At 40.8% G+C, this 20,892-nt stretch overlaps 2 protein-coding genes across 2 annotated transcripts in view; one reads left to right on the top strand and one right to left on the bottom strand.

The window, feature by feature from the left end:
- The first annotated feature begins 827 nt into the window (after positions 1 to 827).
- On the top strand, positions 828 to 18,357 carry LOC118416703 (pre-rRNA-processing protein TSR1 homolog). The gene is made up of 21 exons (XM_035821897.1): positions 828 to 1,014; positions 2,226 to 2,296; positions 2,787 to 2,873; positions 3,072 to 3,266; positions 7,173 to 7,289; positions 7,697 to 7,807; positions 8,034 to 8,147; positions 8,657 to 8,833; positions 10,900 to 11,059; positions 11,414 to 11,520; positions 11,873 to 11,980; positions 12,465 to 12,628; positions 13,042 to 13,192; positions 13,435 to 13,486; positions 13,687 to 13,745; positions 13,851 to 13,913; positions 14,352 to 14,435; positions 14,722 to 14,824; positions 15,436 to 15,576; positions 15,903 to 15,977; positions 16,185 to 18,357. Exons 1-21 carry the CDS (start codon positions 906 to 908, stop codon positions 16,361 to 16,363), a joined length of 2,427 nt encoding a protein of 808 aa, XP_035677790.1. The 5' UTR covers positions 828 to 905; the 3' UTR covers positions 16,364 to 18,357.
- Positions 18,358 to 18,866: 509 nt separating this feature from the next.
- The window catches only part of LOC118416714 (hairy/enhancer-of-split related with YRPW motif protein 1-like), a gene marked incomplete in the record, with an annotated part of 16,509 nt that continues 14,483 nt past the window's right edge, over positions 18,867 to 20,892 (bottom strand). Inside the window, 1 exon segment of the mRNA XM_035821917.1 lies at positions 18,867 to 20,859. Coding sequence (XP_035677810.1) covers positions 20,493 to 20,859 — 367 coding nt within the window.

Genomic DNA, 20,892 nt, shown 5'->3' on the forward strand with positions numbered 1-20,892 from the left:
CGTACTTTGTTGGCGAGGTATATTCAAAGTTGAAAACTCATATCTTGTGAAGAAAACAGTTTTGAAAACGGTTTTCAGATTACAAATTCTTACCAAACGATATTTTTGATGATACAATTTACAAAGTTTCACCTACTATAACACACTTTAGCCACGACTAACCCTAACCCTAACCTTAACCCTAACCTAACCCTAACCCTAACCCCAACCCTAACCCCAACCCCAACCCCAACCCCAACCCCAACCCCAACCCTAACCCTAACCCTAACCCCAACCCCAACCCTAACCCTAACCCTAACCTCAACCCTAACCCTAACCCTAACCTTTTTGCATGGTCAGTTTGGCGGCGCTTGAACCCTCATATCTCGAGAAGAAAACACAAGGCTTGAAAACGGTTTTCAGATTACAACTACTAAACTACCCGAAAGACGTCGACCTTTTCAATGATAGTAACATTGTGATGGAGGAAAGGTCCCTCTACTTTTTCTGTAGCCATAGGCGTGACGAAATCACCTTTTTTTTAACGGAATCTTCACACCAGCGTATTGAGATGGACGAAACGACATACTTGCCAAATGTATGCATAAATACGAGTTTTATCCAGTAACTAATGCTTAAAAGTTAAAGTTAATTCTGCTGACATAATTTTTGTAGATGCTAAATGAGTTGTCATATCAGGGCGTTTTCAGCTACTCTCCAAACAGAGGTTGGTGGAAAAAATCGTCACCTTTCCACCAACGTCGGTCGATAAAAAACGGATGAAAGGAAAAGGTCACGAAACTCACGATTTTTTCCACCAACCTCTGCTTGGAGAGTATAAAACTTTTCAGCACCAAGAGCCGAGAGATCCTGCAGTAATCAATCAAACCGTTAGAGGGCGCTGTTTTAATATTGAGCAATCCATCATGGCACCCATGGAACACAGACATCGCCCCGGTCCGCTGAAACAGGACAACAAATCTCACAAAACCGGGCGTCACCGCACCAAGGGGCAGATAGACAAGGAGTATAAAGGTAAAAATAATTTCCCTAAGTGTCTATTAGTCTAATATCTTTCACAAGATAGCGTTTGTTGGAGTGTAGGAGGTGTTGCTGCAAGTGCGGGCACGTGGATGTGGGAGGGGGGCATGTCTAGCCAAGCAAAAATATAGTTATCCATCAAATCATCTAATATCATGGCACCCAATTATAAATTCTCGTGGGGAACCGTAACTTGTACAATTGAAGAGTAGACATCTAAGAGTACAATACATTATGGATTTCTCGTGTGGTATGAAGAGAGCAAATCATACCTTATGAAATTTTAACGTTATAAATAACGTTATCAGCCCCACCTTCACACTTTTTTGTTAGTAAAAGAAATCAATAAACGTTGAGGGTAACCTCATAAGATTGGCTCTCTTTGAGCTTGATTAGAAGCACTGCAGTGTGTTGTTGATCCCCAGTATATGTATACTGTAAATGCAGAAACTTTCGTGGTGGTTTAATGTTCGCGGTTTTTCGCTGCGAACTTAAAACCACTTAACAGTTACTGCGAAATTAAAACCACTGCAAACGTTTTTCCATGGCAGTAAGAGACTACAGTGCATGGTGCTTCCGCGAGCCTACAAGCGCAGCAAAAAGTTCTTTTTCCCACTTCCGCGAAATTAAATCCCCACGAACTTAAATGCATTTACAGTATACAGTATCCTCTCCCTCCCTCTCTACACAAACGTAAAGGGCCACCACATCAAAACAAAACAAAAAGCGACCACCTCGTCTTTAACCAAAGTAACCATGACCCAAATCCGCGTCAGAGCCTCCAGCCAAATGAAGTTGACACGTATGTGGAAGAAGAAGATACGAGCGATTGTGATGATGTCACAGTGATAGCAGTAGGCAAAAAGCAGGCGTTTGGCAAAATATTGATTTACATATTAACCAGTAATTTCATCTGCTAATATAAAATATCAATTTTTAATCCAATATTTTCTGCATTTTTATTACGAAGTACCCAGCATTTGGGAATGAGTATGAACACGGATACTATCACCCAACTAGTGTGATTGTGTGGCACAAGGGCAGTTGGATAATGCCCTATGCACCATTCCGAAATAACTTCCATATACATGATACCAGTCATTTTTAATGACACTAATCATATGTCAGTCTAGCTGTATACATCTTCTATAAGTATAACCAGGAAATGCAATTACTACTTAATGCTGACTTTTCTGTACTTGCAGGTCGTGTACCAGTAAAGGCAGGGACAAAAAGAGTGAAACGGGAGAAGACCAAGGCAGACAAGAGACATCATGTGAGTTTCAGTACCTGAAATCAACTTACTAGTACATCAATAGAACAGTTATTTTGGTGTAGCTACTGTGGCACATAGTACAAATGGGGGTTTGCATGCCACTTTTCTACAAGGTAAAGCAAGCTATTTTGATTTCTCGGAGTTCGTATGGAAAGCCGTCTTATTCATATAATTCCTACTGCAGTGAGTAAGTGACCAATTTTTTTTTGGCCTTCTTTTAATTTAGTATAATACTAAGTAATGTAGGGCCTTCTGAATTCAGCATGTTGTCATCAGGACCTCCTCTGCAGAATTGCCACGTAATATTGTATATTCACCCCTCTGCAAAGGTTGTATCATATTCATATTTCTATCACAAGTTGTAACCAATAAAGAATCTCTGCATGACATACTAGTAATATCCAGCATGTGGAGAGTTAGCAGAAATTTTGTTATTGTTTACTGTTTTTGATGCATTGTTTTGTGCTTTATTTTTCCTTACCCATTGCAGGCAATGCAAAAGCGTCAGAAAAGTAGGGAAGAGGTATTCATGCAGAAAAGAACTCTGGGAGGAGCCACAGGGCCACCACATACTGTGGTAAGTGTATACCACTATGAAACAAGGTATGCTCATGAAAAATAGCTATTTTGACCATTAGGGTACACCAATTTAATTTGTTGGTTCCCAGTTTCGCATTCAGTGGAAACGGGGTGTAAGTTCATTCACAAGAGAAATGAATGTTTTGAACAGTTTGCAAGGCTGTAATTTGAGTTTTCTGTCTATCCATCCATCCAGGTGATTGTCCCCCTGTGTGATGATGTGAGTTCTGAGGAGGCGTTAACAGAGCTGCTGGGGTGTGATGACACAGCAGTGGTGTACACAACACAAGACAACAAGATTGTCAACATGTCCGTACCACGACATAAACACAGATTCACCTTCCTCACTCCCCCCAGGAACAACATTGGAGCAATACTGGATGCTGCTAAGGTTGGATTTCAATTCAAGCTGAACTCTTTGTGCTTAGCCTGAGTACAGTTTTTTGAAAAATATGCAGATAATATTAGCATTATTTCCTTTGTAAAGATATAAAGATGTTGGTCTTCCATGATACCATATGGAGATGTTTTTATGATGAAACGCAATAAATTCAGAAAAAAAAGAGGAAATGGTGATTTTACAACAACAGCTGTCACTAACTCTTCTTTGCTGCTTATCACATGTCCAATACATTTCAGTGCCAGTATTGCCTCACTAGTTGAAAAGTTAATCTTTAGCGCAATGAAGTAACCGTGAAGATAGACTTACACATGACAGAGAGTTCACACAGAGCATTGCCAGAGAGCTGGGTATTGAAAACTTATCTATTAGGAAGACAACCAGGCTTGGAAGCATAAGCCCAGGCAAAAATCGTCTACTACTGGTTACATTGTATGATACATCAGATAGATACCATCTGTTAAAGGAAGCCAAGCTCCTGAACCACAGTGAACAATATTCCAACATCTTCATAGCACCTGACTTGTCACGCAAAGAAAGAGAAACAAGTCGGAGACAGCGGGAAGAACGACGTCAGAGTAAAACCAACCACATAGGGGGTAACAACACGCATCTTATGTGACAACGTGAAGAGGTTGGGCTGAATATCACACATGACGACAAACAAGATAACACACATGATGGCAATAGTGATAATACACATGATGACATAGGAAATAACGCACATGGCGGGGGACAACCGTGGAAAAGTAAAGCAGGTCCATTAAAAGTGCTGTACACCAACACAGACCAATTCCCAAACAAGAGGGAGGAACTCAGGTTCATGGTGGCCAGCGATCCAGTGGACTTGATCGCCCTGACCGAGGTTATCCCCAAGGCACAGATAAATCCGTTAAAGATATGTACACTAGATATGGAAGGCTACGAGGCCTTTACAAACTTCAACCCGGATGAAAGAAACCTTGGGAAGAGTGGCACAAGGGGTATTGTCATTTTTGTAAAGAAGTCACTGAACTTGAGTGTACAGGAACTGGACTTTAGTGCAGCCGGATTTCATGAGCAGTTATTTCTGAAATGTGAACTAGGCAACAAAGAATCACTCATTGTGGGGTGTATATATAGAAGCCCAACCTCTGATCCAACAGACAGTACGACCAGATTATGTGAACTTTTGTCAAATGTTTGTAAAGAGAAGGCTAAGCACATGGTAATAATGGGAGACTTTAATCTAAAGGAAATTGACTGGGAAGGGAGGACTACAGTTGATGGCGCACACCCCCATTGCCAGCATTTCCTGGATTGTCTTGATGACAATTTTCTAACCCAGCATGTTGAAGAACCCACCCGACACAGGGTCAACCAGACCCCATCCGTACTTGACTTAATCATCACAAATGAACAGCATACAGTTGGGGAACTGCAGTACCTGCCAGGGCTAGGGAAAGGTGACCACTGCTGTCTGAACTTCGTCATAAACTGCAGTAGGGAGAAACCTCCTAGACCGGAGGCAAGGCGTAATTATAACAAGGGCAATTACCAGAAGGCCAAAGAGGACCTGGGTGGGATTGACTGGGATACTGAGATAAGTCACATGGAGGTCTCTCAGGCATGGACAAGGTTCTGCGAACTACTCAATAAGGTGGTGGATGAGTGTATCCCATTGACTAGAGGAGTCCAAAGACCTAATAAGCTTTACTTGAACAAGCAAGCAATGGAAGTAAAAAACAAGAAAAGGAAGATGTGGTCAAAATGGAAAAGCTCTGGTAGTCTTGCAGACTTCAGAAGGTATGCAGCAGTAAGAAACTCACTTAGAAGTCTAACACGACAGCTGTGCAGTGAATACGAGCACAGGCTGGTGAGGGATCTTAAGGACAATCCCAAAAACTTCTGGAGGTACACGAAGTCCCGTCTCAGTACAAGGCCCAAAATAGGTAGTCTGGTCAAACCAGATGGTTCAATGGCACTGACAGACTTAGACAAAGCGGAGGTCCTGAACAACTTCTTTGCTAGTGTATTCACGGACGAGAATACATCTAGCATACCCAGAGCTAACGCCAAAACAGTGACTTCAGTTCTTGACAATTTCGAGATAAGTAGGGAAACTGTAGAAAGGAAGTTATCAGAACTCAACCCAACAAAGTCAGCTGGACCAGACGGTCTTCACTCAAGACTTCTGAAGGAACTCGCAAGTGAGCTGTCGTACCCAGTATCAGTTATTTTCAAGAAGTCGCTGGAGGCGGGATGCGTACCAGCCGACTGGAAGACAGCACATATAACTCCGATCCACAAGAAGGGTAGCAGACAAGACCCAGGAAACTACAGACCTGTAAGCTTAACCTCCGTGGTTGTCAAGACACTTGAGTCCATCATTAGAGATGCACTCGTCGACCATCTTATGGCAAACGAGTTATTTACAGACGCTCAACATGGGTTCGTACCCAAAAGATCTTGTACCACTCAGCTACTGGTAGTCATGAACGATTGGTCACAGTGTCTAGAGAGGGGGGAACCAGTGGACAGCATCTACTTAGACTTCAAAAAAGCTTTTGATTCAGTTCCCCACAAGAGGTTACTCGTCAAGCTGCACTCATATGGGATAAGGGGCCATACACTTAAGTGGATACAGGACTTTCTCAGCAACAGGAGGCAGAAAGTAGTTATCAATGGAGCGCACTCCTCCTGGCGTAACGTCAAGAGTGGAATCCCGCAGGGAAGTGTTCTGGGTCCTACGTTATTTGTTGTTTTTATAAACGACCTGCCGGAGGTTGTGACCAGTGCAGTGAAGATCTTTGCTGACGATAGCAAAATCTACAGACCGATCCTATGCAAGGAGGATCAGGAAGCGCTTCAGCGTGACCTCCAAGCTGTGGAAAAGTGGTCGGAGGTGTGGCAACTCCCCTTCAACGCTGGGAAATGCAAAGTACTCCACTTGGGAAGAGGCAACCAAAGAGCAGAGTACAGACTGGGTGGGCTAATTCTGGAAGAAACCAAAGTCGAGAAAGACCTCGGGGTGTCTGTCGACGAGCAGTTAAAGTTCCACGTTAACACCACAGTCTCAGCGCAAAAGGCAAACCAAATATTAGGCTTGGTAAAAAGAACCTTCAGTAACTTGGATGAAGTAACAGTGCCCCTCCTCTACAAATCGATGGTTCGCCCCCATTTAGAGTATGCGAACGCTGTTTGGGGGCCGCATTTCAAAGTCGACCAGAACACTGTGGAAAAAGTACAACGTAGAGCAACAAGGCTGGTCCCAACACTCAAGTCCTTTCCGTATAGTGTTAGGCTGGAGAGTTTGAAGCTACCATCACTCCACTATAGAAGAGCCAGAGGGGATATGATACAAGTCTTTAAGTTCCTCACGGGAAGGGAGAGGGTTAGTGCACAGAGTTTCTTCACCGAGAGTCAACATCAATCAACTAGAGGGCATCGCTTCAAACTTACGGTGCCACTGGCAAAGTCCTTGGTACGTCGCCAGTCGTTTGCGGTTCGAGTAGTACAAAATTGGAACTCGCTGCCGGCTGAGGTCGTAGAGGCAGAGTCTGTTAACGCGTTTAAAACGAGGTTGGACTTATGTTGGAGTAAGAAGAGATACCACGATCGTCAGGAGGGTGACTACACAGGCGCAGCCTACTTCACCTAGACATCATCAAGGTATCATCAAGGTAGCTGTTTGGCTACCAGTTTTCCATGCGTTATAGGGTTAGGCAGCAAGGAGAAGCTTAGATATACCTTTATAGAGGAAAATGTTTCTATACATGTTCTAAAGAAAAAGCGAGACAGGTAAGATATTTAGAGATGATAAGTTTCTCTCAAACTAAACAACGAAACTAAATATGTCTTCTCATCCCAAGAGGACAGTCTGAGACTAATAAGACATTTCTGTTTTGTTGCCCACAGGCTGCTGATACCCTGTTGTTACTTCTCTCCCCGACCCGAGCAACTGATGAGTTAGGGGAGCACTGTCTGACCTGCCTGTTTGCACAAGGACTCCCTACACCTGTCTTAGTCACACGGGTCTGTTTGTAGCCTCTTTAAAAAAAGCATAAAAGCACAGTCACATTCGTCATAGGCTTTTCGAGCAGGCTGTGACAGAACAGTCCAACAAGGATCTATAACAGCTTTTCCTAACAATACATCTAAATGTTGTTTGACATATGCACAGTGTCCAAGAATGCATACATATACTATAGTACCCTCAGTTTTTTTAAGAATGATGACCCCAATTCATTATAGTTTGCTTAACATTTGTCATACGATACCATTTAATGCTGTACTTAGGACACTTTTAGAACTCTGTAATGTAAGGCAGTACCATAAGATACCAAAGGATAACATTGTGTGATATTGCAACTTAGGTATTTTCTTACCATTGCGATAGATATAGAGAAGTTTTGTTTACATACTTGTGTGTTACTCCACAGGGAATTAATAACTTGCCTGTGAAGAAGAGAAATGATGCTAAGAGAAGTGTTAACAAGGCCATGGAGAGAAGATTTCCTGACGAAAAAGTTCACACACTAGATTCTCAACAGGTAAGGTAACGAAGAAATGAAGGAAAAAGCAAATCAAATCAAGATTTTACACATATATTATTCAGAATGAGGCCAAATGTTATTTTCAGAAACACAGTCTTGAGGCTAATATAATGTAGTACATACAAAGATGTTGAATTTGACTTTGTAGAATGGAAACAACCAGACCTGACTGGTGTACAGATAGGAGTTTTTCATCTGATCTTTCACAACTTTGGCTTGCCAGGATGCAGCTTTGGTACTGAGACATGTGACCAATCAGAAGCAGCGTAGACTGAAGCTGCGTGACCACCGGCCGTACCTGCTGGCTCAGAATGTCAGTTACCAAGAGGAAGAGGAGGTATGCTGGAGTGGAAAAAATAGTATATAACTACACAGTAATAATCAAGAAAAAGCTTCAGAATGTAGTGTAATTGCTATGGCTTCAGCTAACCATCTAGTTAAAAGTTGACAGTCCATTTGTAACAGATACTTAGGGGTGGCGCCCATCTCCATTTCTGTGACCTTGGGCCACGCATTTGTGCAAGCCACTACGGCAGGGGCCTAGTCCACTGGTAGTGATGTGTGTTTAACATACTCTTCCTCATTAGTGCTGAGTGCTAAGCAGACAAAGCAGCATGTACAATTTTTAAAGTCTTTGATGTGACTAGGCCGGGGATCAAACTCCATACCTACTAGTATCGAATACAAGACGAAACCCACTTGGCCATCCAATTAGAATCTGTTGAAATTATATATATTAGAGAACTAACAGAAGTCTTGCAAAAGATTCTATATGTATATGTTGACATACATGGTTACTTTAAAAAATAAAAATAATTTTTTTTATACATTTGTTCCCCTCTACAGTCCCCTACACATGGGACACTGAAGCTGACAGGCTACTTGAGAGGCTGCCCCCTCTCTGTGAATGGACTGGTCCATCTTCCTGGTTATGGTGACTTCCAGATGACCCAGATTGACCTTACCCCTGACCCTCACCCCTTGCAGAAACAGACAGACAAGAAGAAGCAAAAAGATGCCATGGTACATACAGATAGGTGTTGGCTCAGATGTAGCAACCAGCGGTGTGTGTACATTATACACTGATGTATGAATAGACAACATTACTAGCCTGAGGGCCATCCTCCATAGTGACTGCTGGCTCAATCCTTTACTTGGTAACAGGGCTCGAAGTTAACTATGTCCCGATGTCCCGGGGCCACTAAAATTTAGGCCGGGACAACTGAAAAATCTTTTTGGGACACTTTTGGGACAATAGGAAAATAATCAACGAATCAACATCGGACATTATGTCCGATCTCCCCGCGGCAGGCTTTTAGCTAGCAATGCGTACAGCCGTACAATATACGGCCTTCGCTAAAAAAATCGCAAAATGTACGCCCTGTTTTTTGGATATACGCCTTTGGTACGCCCTTATTTTCCCCCGGAAACTTCGCTCAAAGTTCAAAATTCGCCGATTCCGGACGCACCGAGCCGCCATTTTGGGTGATTCTACCTCAAGTCTCGCGCAATCTCGCACTCACTCACATCTCGCGAATTGCGAGAGTCGCACCCGATTGGCCATTTCGGCGTGACATAGCACGCCCAGGCGCCATTATTGGTGGAATATCTGATATCCCCGCTGTTTTTGCGGGAAAAATCACGCAGGAAAGCGTAAAAACTTTGATTTGTTTACGAAAACTCGTCGAATGCCTGAAGTCATTGGTGATAAGTACATGTATAGGATTGTTTTGGAGGTTTTTTTTGCTTGTTTGTCAGTGGAATGTGGGAAAAACAACAGCTAATGTGACGATGACATACTGGGGAGGGGGGCGGTGTCGGCATTGAATTCTTAGAAAATGTTGAACGGAGGTCGCGATTTTTTCACGGTAACTTGAGATAGTACTTTTGTTGCAGTCTTTATTTCTAAAATATTGATAAATGGATGTTGTTTGTTGAGAAAATTTCGCTTAATTTGCCCTTGGAACACATCTTTTCTGCTATATATTTTCAATGAATTAAATGTTTGTACACATTTTTCTGTACTGTGTAAAGTTAAAACAGTGATGTTACAGGCTACAAGTAACTTTTCAGTGCATTTATTTTCAGCTATGTTCTTAACAGGGTAGATACACAAAAGAAATATAAGATGTACCTGGCAGTCCTGGCTACACTTTCTCCTCTGTTGGTTTGCAGATTTTCTTGTAGACTTCTTTAGCTTGCTGTTGTTATATATGTAACAGTCAAGTTTCACCTTTAGGAGTAAGGTTAATTTACTCTCCCTGATTGTATGTATTAACTCATGAAACATTATATTGTAAGGAATCAGTGTTATATTACTTGAAAATTACCTCATGTATTCTTTAAGCCATACCCACCTCAAATCAAGAACACATACCTCCCATTCTCAGGACAAAAGTAGTGTTGCAGCAAAGACAAAAATTTGGCTATATTCTACTTCAAAATGCAGGAAATAGCATTTCAGAGGCTTTAAATTTCAAAATTTACCGGGGGAGGATACCCCCGGACCCCCCTACAATGCTCGTGCCTTCGGCGCTCGTTGCGCGGCTCCGCCGCTGAGTGCGGAGAGTACAACACATTACAGATGTACACCCTAAAAAAAATTCCTAGCTAAAAGCCTGCCTCGCGGTTGTCAGGTGTGCGTACTCTGACTTACAGTTGTTGTAATACATAATTTCTGAAAATAGGGTTGGGACAGTCCATCCTCACTTCGGGACAGTTGAAATTTATTTTTGGGACAATGCTGGGACAGTAGGGAAAAAAGGTAATTTTGAGGCCTGGGTAACCACAGAGTTAGCAAGCGAAAGGACTGACCCAGTGACCACTGCGGAGGACGGTACTCAGGCTACAACATTACTGCTATCAGTACTGTAAGAGCCAGTTCTAGAGTGCTGCAGTTCGTCAACAAGATTAACTGTACAAATCACTGTGGAATGGTTTAACTCATGGAAAAATGTTTTTTTCTTGCTTTGGTGTCTTTAGACAGCCATTTATAGAAAACACCTCTCTTTTATTGGTGACATGTTTATTTACAGTTACTTTAGTATTTTGTTTATGGTAAAACCAAATGTTTTCCATGCCTACTGTAGGACACAGAGTCCCCATCCTCCACATGTATGGAGCAGGATGTGCAGGTCCTCGCCAGGGCTGACCCCAGCAGACAGGAGTCCCTGCAGGCTGAGGTGGTGCCTGACCCCATGGAGGGGGAACAGACATGGCCCACAGAGGAGGAGATCAGGGAAGCTGAGGGTACGGCTGCGCCATCTTCCATTTCTTTAGTATCTCTTTCCTTCTTTCTTTCTTTTCTCCTTTCCTTCTTTTTCTCTAGCTTTGTACCATTCTTTCTTTCTTTTTCTTCCTTAGTATCAGTCCATCTTTTTTTACTTTCATCCTCTCATCCCATCCTTGTTTATCAGCTTCATGTTAACATTCCACTCCACACCTGCCCATGATGTAACTTAGTTAGCTATGAGAGTCTGTGATTTCAGCTCTTGCCAGTATCATTACCTGAGGCAGCTTTCTGGTCTACATGAATTTGATCTGCCTTGCACTTGTACATGAGATCCCACGTTCCCTGTAACTTGTTGACCTTGAACCCTACAGCTGCCTTGAAAGAGAAGATCAAGACGGTGAAGAAAGTTCCCAAGGGAACCTCAGACTACCAGGCTGCCTGGATTGTGGATAGTGAAGATGAGGGAGACAATGCAGAGGTAGGGTCATGTATGAAGGGACATCTCATCTTGTTATGATAACAGCATTTATGGTATCTCAAGTACAATTATCAGTCGATAAGATATCAAGTTTTTATTCGTGTTCACACAAACATTTTACACCTGCCCATGATGTAACTTAGTTAGCTATGAGAGTTTGTGATTTCAACTCTTGCCAGTATCATTTCCTGAGGCAGGTTTCAGGTCTACTTTGATCTATGTATTCCCATGCTTGTTAATGATCGCTTTATGATTCTTTCAGCTTGTATAGTTTCTGCTATCCTTTCTGTGGATATGATAGATGACTTGGAAAAGAAGTTTGAGATTTGATTTTGATGAAAAATCTATACAGGAGGAGTCAGACTCAGACTCAGATGATGATGCCATGATGGAGGCTGTGGAAGAAGAGGAAGATGAAGAGGAGGCTGGGAGTATTGCTGCTACTGAGGACTATGAGGAGGTGAGTGAGGGAGAAAAGAAAATACAGGGATAGGGGGTAGGTAGGAAATCCAGGAATGATGGTATCTTGTAGTCATAACATTTTTTGCATTCAATGCTGAGCTATCCAGAAACTACATGTAAAATCAAATCTGTAAAGTGACCACCTCTACCTATGGATACCCTGGCCAATGTGACAACTCTTTGGTTGCCCCATAGATAATTCTTCCCATTCACAGGAGCATTAAGAATCCACCTGCCCACATATATAGAGCAGATTTCATTGGTCTCTTGAGTGGTCTTCTTGGTCTGAGTTTTGACTGTCCATGATATTACTGCTTACATTATTTGATGCCTTAGAAAACTGTTGTAAATTTAAATGTGTTAAGGCGAATGCCATCAACAAATGCTGTCGATAGCAACAAAAACTGGTAGAAGCTCTGGATGTGTTAGTGTTTGTGATTCCCATTGACACATTTGACACCATGACTGTAATGCTGTACCAGATGAGCCTGGCTGGAGAAGACAGAGATGCCAAGTACGATGCAGGGTTTGATGCTGAGGAGGAGGAGGAGATGCTGCAGAAGTACAAGGACGAGCGGCAGGACCAGATGTTCCCAGATGAGGTGGACACGCCCATGGACGCCTTAGCTAGGATCAGGTTCCAGAAGTAAGCTTTAAGAACTTAATGGGAAACATTTAGCCTAAATGTTTTTGTTTTATGATTACCACTTTATCACATTGTGTATTGTGTAAAGCTTCTGATGGCAATCATTCCATTTGTCTTAATATAAAGCCACCTGCCCATGATGTAACTTAGTTAGCTATGAGAGTCTGTGATTTCAGCTCTTGCCAGTATCATTCACTGAGGCAGGTTTTAGGTCTACTATTATTTAGTATGACAGTTTTGTTACAGTCCACTCAGCCAATCTGTGCTCTTATCACATACAGTCATTTTGGTCGTTTTTGTTGCTGTATGAAGTTATTTCTCTGTTAAATATACATTGTTTGCAGTAGTATGCTTTAAGTGTAGATGCTTTTCTATTCGCCAATACAGAAACCATTTATCTTTCACTTTGATAGGTACAGAGGCCTGAAGAGTTTCCGTACGTCCCCCTGGGACCCCAAGGAGAACCTTCCGCTAGACTTCGCCAGGATTTTCCAGTTTGAAAGCTTTAAGCGGACAGCCAAACGGGTCCTGACTGCAGACAGAGATGACACTGATGCTGCCATGGTAGGGCATGTCATATCATTTTAAATTGCGTCGATGTAGATTAGACATCCAGGTAATTATAAAAAGATACACCAAAAAGCAGTTACTCAAGCAGCTGGATTCCAAAATCATACCCAGTCGCTTGAGTAACTGCTTCTTGGTGCATTTCACGTTGTGAAATGTATGTTTTTTGTAGATGTAAAATTTTTGACCTGTTTGGATGTTTGGTTTTACAATCCTGTATTTTCCTCTGTCCGTCACAGCCTGGCTGGTACATCACTATTCATGTAGCAAATGTGCCAAAGACATTCATAGGTGAGTCCAAACATTTCCGATGAAAATCTTGGATGATGGGAAGTTATTAAACTGCCTCATACTGTGGTTTTATTACATGAAATAATGTGTATTTCTTAGAATTGGCTAAATGCAGCTTTATTACACAATTCATTACCATGTTGTACAGCATAGGGTTGTTTTAAAACCATGAAACTTAACTTTCCCCATTGTTGTTTTAGAGAGCTACAGCCCCTCCCACCCCCTGGTTGTGTATGGTCTACTGCAGCATGAACAGAAGGTGGGCACATGTTACAGGTTCTGCTTATATCGTTTATGTTAAATGACATTTGTTTTCTGATCGCACAGTTGTTTGGTTGAACTTACTGTTTAAAATCTCCTGCAGATGTCAGTGGTGCACTTCCTTGTCAAGAGGCATTCTGGGAACACAGAGCCAATCAAGTCTAAGGTAAGGCATGTTATTTATGTTTTAGCAAGGAAAGTACATTTCCATGTTTAATATATATGAATGAATGAATGAAGAAGACCTTTATTGTACAGTTTTGCCCAACCGAGCTAAGTATAGGTCACAACAAGTCAAGATATATACATATAAAAGTATCACAAATCTAGTCTAACACAAAAGTTCAGCTTCTTCTTGCTTCTTGGTAATGGTGAAAATGTAGGACTGTATGGGTTTAGCTATTGTTGGTTTGTCAAAACGCATGAGAAATATAAACTTGTCAGTTCTACTCATGTGTCTAAAATGAGGGAATCTACATAAAGTTGTAAATCGTAAGAAGGTTTTTAGCTGTTACAGATATTTCTCCTGTGCAATATCTAATGAAAGGCAACAACACAGGGTTTTGTTTATTTTGTCTTATTTCTGTCTTTATGTTCCCAATAGGAGAGAATGATCTTCCATGTGGGTTACCGCAGGTTTGCAGCCTGTCCTGTTTACTCCCAACACACTCTGGGCAACAAACACAAGGTATGAACTATTCTCTTAGCTCATGTGTGCATGTTAACGATATGAACCTAGTGTGTAGAAACTACATTTAAGCTTAGAATGAAAGCTTGTCTGTGTTAGTATGTTTAAGACTGAAAGTTTACTTAAGAAGTAATGTACAGTTGTTGTCTTTTTACCTCATTAAATTTGATAGTAATCTTATCTTACAGATCATTGAAAGCCAGTCAATGCTGTACAAAACCAAATCTACTTAAAGTCTTGTTGATGTTACACTCTGATAAAGGGAGACTTTCTGTGTATGTTTCAGTTTGAGCGTTTCCTGCGGAGTGAGGGGACGTCCGTTGCCACGGTGTACGCGCCCATCATGTTCCCTCCTGCCTCCGTCCTCATGTTTAAGGAGTACCCTGATGGTAGGAGACTTCGTCTGTATTCTGGATACAAATCATGACAGGGCTGTCTCCAGTTTTAGATTTCTGCCCTAATCATTGTTTGGGAGCCCATGTTGTTGATTTTCCTCATTAAACATGTCAATTTAAGCTTATGAAAATAGATTTTCAACTGTTTCATGTTAGATTTTGAGGATGGATGGGATAATATTTTTTCTTTCCCAACAAGCAAATTTCCTGGAGACAGCATTTGTACCTACCCCAGAAGTTTAGTTTTTTACAATTTGTAAAACAACTCTGGGTCAATGCCAGCTCTAAAGAGTATACTTTTTCGCCTCACATCTGTCCATTGCAAACTCCTGCCATAGCTTGTTTTGGCATAATTTGGTTTGGTTTAAATGTATTCTTTATCATCTTAAGATGATGGAATGGCCAATCCTTTGGTAAATCCCAGCTGAACAAAACTCTGACAAAGTATTGAATGCTGGCTAGAATCTTGTGACAACCCTAGCTGTGCAGTGTTGTAAAGCATTTCCGATAAAGCAACACTCTTGTCCAAAGATAGTATATTGTACATGTATGTTGAAGTTGAAGTTCTAACACCCAGTGTTATGACATGTCCTGACCTGTTGAAGGTTCCCAGTCTCTGGTGGCGACAGGTTCCCTCCTGAGTGTTAACCCAGACCGTGTGGTCGCCAAGCGGATCGTACTGAGCGGCCATCCCTTCAAGATCAACAGGAGGCTGGCAGTGGTTAGATACATGTTCTTCAACAGAGGTAAGTTTCACAATCAACATCAAAACTACATGAAGTTTATCATCAACTTCCGTGCAGAGTTTGTGTGTTAGGCACTAGTAGTGTACTGTTTTAGATGGATGAAAGGTAATGGCAATTTTTTATTAAATGACAAGTCAATTATTTTTCTGCCATGATGACACAGTTAAAAGGAACAGGAAATTCAAACTGCACTTTAGTTTATGGGTAAAAGATTTTTTTCTTGAAGCTACTGGTACAAATGCTGTCACTTCTACTCTATATGGCACTCTTTCCTTTATGTCCTCTGTTTGTAAATGTCTGTACATGTTTCTTCTTCTGCTTCCCAGAGGATATCATGTGGTTTAAGCCAGTGGAGTTGAGGACCAAGTGGGGAAGAAGAGGGCATATCAAAGAGCCTATTGGTGAGTAACATTACAGATCTTATTTTATAATAGAGAGAACCCAACATGCTTAATGATAAGAGTAGGGGAGACATAGTCTGCATGGTTATAAACACAAGCCATGGCCAAGTACTAATGAAAAATGAACAAGCATCATGCTGTGTATCATGCTGAGTTCACCTACTGTACCTTTTTCCTTGACTTTACTTTTGATCCCGTTTTTTCTAGGTACTCATGGGCACATGAAGTGCTTTTTTGACGGCCAGTTGAAGTCCCAGGACACTGTGCTGATGAACCTGTACAAACGTGTGTACCCCAAGTGGACCTATGACCCAGAGGTCAACATGCCTCCACCTGAGCAACCTCTGACCTCAGAGGTCACCAGTGTGGAGGAAGAAATGGGATAAGGAAGTCAGACGTGTCAAAAGTCATATTTTTGACCTCCAGTTTTCAATCTTTAATCAGACAAAAATGTTTCTAATTGTGTTCCTATACCTAGACAAAGAGTATACATGCATGTTCATGTATGATGATGATAATGACATCAAAGGTCAAAAGATGTCCCCTACGTGAAACACTTGGTTCAGAAATAGCATGATGTACTAAAAGAGTATTTGAAAGAAACATGTATATCAGAGAGCAATAAGAGGAGCAATATTGTAATAGGAAAAGAATGAATGTGATTGTCCATATTCTTGATGCAGTTAAATCATGGAGCTTACTTGATGTGTAAGGCTATGTAAGGATATTATATCTCAGTCTATAGTGGATGAACTAACACCATGATTGGAACATTTCAAGAGATAGAAGAGTTGGTCAACTTTGGTGGTAAATCCACAGAAACAAAGTATTAACCAATGTTAGTGTTAATATTAACTTACTAACCAACTTGTAATTGGTTCCTTATATAAGATATTGCTTGTGATGAAACTGGTTTCCAGTTGATGTTAAGAATTAGAAAGCTAAGATCTGTAGGTATGACCACAAGGTTCTGGTTAATATTAACTCGCTAACCTACCCGCTTCTGTGGGGCAACAAAATCAACGTCTTCCATTTTGCTCGCACACCAGACATGTTGAGGTTGCCTAGGCAACTGTTGCCATGGATGCATGCTCCTGGTTGTGTGAGTTAAGAGTGTTACACTTGACAAAGTTAGTCAAGACTTTAAGGGGTTGGAAGGGGAGAAGGGTTGTACATATGGGTATATAGAGATAGGAATCAGGATAGGGGAGGATAAGTGATGAGGTTAGTTGACCAATGTTGTTAGAAATACAGTATCAGAATGCGAGGTAGTAGTGGAATCTTCATCATTACCAAGTACTGTAGGAAATGATGATCATGAACTGATAATTTTTCAGTGAGACTTGAATATATTAAGTCCCATATTTGGACAATTTTTAAAAATTTTTATTTTGTTAGTATATAATTTGGGAGTATTCAAAGGGGGGAGATGTTCGGTGGTTGTTCAAAATGGCGCGTAAGAGACGGTGATGGGCGAAGAGCTGGTTCTGGGACGTCCTGGTTCTCTCAGTTTGTTCGAGATCTGGGGTTCTCTCTCTAGTTCTCGCCAGATCTCGCAGTGGTCATCACGTGGTTTGCCCACAATTCCCACGTATGACGTCATCTCGTCATACGCCCATCACAATTTTTTTAAATTTTTATTTTATTCACTGTTTTGCCCTACCAGCATTGATGCTGGTTTCAGTGATTGATAAAAAAAAACTTTATTGGCTCTGACAACAGGAAGAAGTGTTACTGACTGTACTTTAGATTCATGTGCCACAGTACAAATTGCCAAACTGCAAATAATTCCATTCAGTAGATCTGTGGTATATTTTATGACCTGTATGCTGTAGCTATTACAAATGGGATGTCCTTCCTACAACAAGATAGGCATAAGCATGTGGTTAGCCTTGTAGCTAAGTTGTAAACACCATTGGTATTGTTTCAGTTGCTGATGTTTCATCATTTTATCAGTTGATATATTCTTGAAATATGCAGCATTCCCACATCGACTAGTTTTTGCAAATGTGTAACTACATGTATGATATTATATTTTGAAATTGAAGTCAAGAAAGGGAATATCACAGAATAGTTTCCATGCCACTTGAGGATCATCTCTTTGTTGAAATGCAAGTATTGAGGGAAAAAAAACAGACAAAACATACTGTACAGAAGTGAAAACTTGTCATTAACATACAGAAGAAACTGTTTGACAATGTATCTTGTAAGAAGTTTTGTTGTGGCAGTAGATATGTAGTAATTATTAAACTGTGCATTGAATGTAAGACGTTCAGATAGAATTTTGCAATGACTTCTGTACCAATGAAGAAGGGATAGGTTTATATAAGGGCAGTCATCTGCGTTTGCATTGTCCATTTGTATAAAAAGCAAAACTGTGCACCACTGTTGTTGGTTTCTTTTCTCATGATTTTCTTGGTTAAGTTGTTCATGGTACATATTGTGCTACAGAACTAAACGCATGTATCAACTCTTCATGTCCAATTTGCCATATTTCCATATACATGTATATTGATAATACCAAGGAGCTTTTATCAGTCTGATAAAAGCTCCTTGATAATACCAACTCATGATTCTACCTGGTGCAATGATACTGCCACATTAAAAAAATCATTGTTGCAGAGGCCTTCTCAAATTGAATTGAACTCCTAAATATCTAACGTGTATAAACTTTAGGACTGCTGCATTGCACATCTCATTTTAAATTAATGAATTTTGAATTCCTGTATTTTTTCTCATGTTGTGATCTGGCATCTGGGGGAATTATAGGGAGTTAATCTTTTGTCGGCCTGATTAATAATGAATTGATTTGAGAAACATTTTTCGATCAGTTAGAGATGCAGCTATTACTAGCTATACTTTGCAACATACGACAACAAAAACATCATGTTCGCATAATTATAATCTTCCCATTTATTCATTGAAAATAGTATCAACTGTTCTCAAAAATAGTGAGCATCCACAGATCTGTACAACACATAAAGAGAATAGATCTCATCCGTAGACGTTCCTGCGAAACGTCTACTGTGCAACATCTACTGATGGTACACTTTATAAGTATCTTTGACAACATCATATCATTGTTTTAAATTTCTTGAATATTGGAACATATAACAAGGCCTTTTTCATCTTTTTATAATTTTTCTAACACCAATCTGGGATTGTGAGATAAAATCCTCAATCTTAGATTGGCATTTTTTTTCTTATCATATCTTTCTGTTATAACATAACATTAAAATATTCACCAATGCACTTCAAATTTCTACTTAACAGAACACTGCATTTTTCTTTCCACTGCCATCATATAGAAACTTTAAAGCATAAGATTTTAAGACCTATAACAGATACATGATATTAACATGAATGTTAACATTTAAAAAAAAAACATGTCAATGGATCATCAACAAGGTAGAATGATCAAGTAACAAGCTTGGAATTATCTTCCTGGCTCAGAAATCATTAAACATAAAATATGCCAAGTGTATGAAGCACAAGCATTCATTCTACTGCGTTACATATTCATGTTCATACCGTTTAACATAAACAAAATGTATTATACAAATCAATTTGGTCTTGGAACAACATAGGCAAGTATAAAGTTCAAGAACATTGCAAGCAGTGCATCACTGCATAAAGCCGAGTTTTCGCACCTGTAGAAATGCTTTGCCCAACACAAAAGGCAACATTAATTTCCAAGTAATAACCTCTCTTCCCTTCATTTTTATACGGCTCTTTGGGGCTTTTTCCAAAATTGATCCACTTACCACAGAAAATATGAAACTCTACCAGAACATCGTTTGCTTCTCTTAATGCTAGTTTCCATTAAGAAATAAAAGAGAAAAACCTAACACAGCATTGGCACCAGACAACAGTCACCCGTTGCTCAACCTTAGTATTTGAGGGTTGACAGGTTCAAAAGCCAAACATATAGAAATAAAGGATGACAGATAAATGAAGTCTACTGTGCCTGGCTTGTAAGTTTTGTCATATGAACAACAATGTATGTTAGTACAAAACTGTCCAAATCATTAGTAATACACCTCTAAACTTTTAGGGCATGTCAAGCTGCAGCAATCTGCTGCAGTCTGTACTACAAATCTTCTTGTCAAATATCATATACAAAAAGTTTTACTATAGATAGAAAATCCTGATTAATAGTAATTTGTATTCTTTCTGTTATGAAGTCAATAGTATGGAAGTCCTTGGAAAAGGAATTCCATTTTCTTTCTGGTGTAACATAACATTCCATACAGAATTCACTTTGTCTTCACAGGTAACACTGCTCAATAGAACCATATATAATATAGCTGCTTGACAATGGCAGGAGGAATCCACAGTGTCTTAACCAGAGCAAAGCATGTCCTGACTGCACTATCTACATATATATCTAAATCTTTCCCATTATGCTAAATCCTGGTACTTAACACCACAAAGTATACAAAACTTTCCCATGAAACATAATGACTTGAACAACACACAATGTTGTACAATAGAGCTGTGTGTTTTGACCTTAATTTAAGGGGACATAGCGTGGCCATGTTGGGGACTGACATTCTGCCAGTTGTGGCTATGTCTGTACACAGTGTGGGGGAGGTCCGGAGACCTGGACATGCCTTCTGGACAGGCGACGTTTCTCGTGCTCAGGTTGAGGGGATCGTTTGACGCCACCTGGTGATGGTTTCGCATGTGGGAGCTGGGATTGGGGTGCTGGTGCTGTTCCTCCCTGGGGGTCGTTGTGGGGGATTCGTCAGACGAGGTGTGGGGAGAGAGCGGCTGGTATGGGGTCATGACTGGGATCCCGCTGATGCGTCTGCCACCAGAGCTGGCCATGCTGGTTGGCGGATACACCCCCGGGTACATGGGAGCGGGGAACATCATAGGGGAGGGGCAGACCCATGTCTGTCCAGGCTGACCC

This window comes from Branchiostoma floridae, chromosome 5 (assembly GCF_000003815.2).
Source record: "Branchiostoma floridae strain S238N-H82 chromosome 5, Bfl_VNyyK, whole genome shotgun sequence".
In the NCBI taxonomy this organism is placed as follows: Eukaryota; Metazoa; Chordata; class Leptocardii; order Amphioxiformes; family Branchiostomatidae; genus Branchiostoma; species Branchiostoma floridae.

Bases quoted from the DNA above. Each gene is read 5' to 3' on its own strand.
- LOC118416703 (XM_035821897.1), top strand. From the start codon at position 906: ATGGCACCCATGGAACACAGACATCGCCCCGGTCCGCTGAAACAGGAC. The intron at 2,297-2,786 runs GTGAGTTTCAGT...TACCCATTGCAG, and splicing joins AGGCAGACAAGAGACATCAT to GCAATGCAAAAGCGTCAGAA. The intron at 14,436-14,721 runs GTATGAACTATT...TGTATGTTTCAG, and splicing joins CTCTGGGCAACAAACACAAG to TTTGAGCGTTTCCTGCGGAG.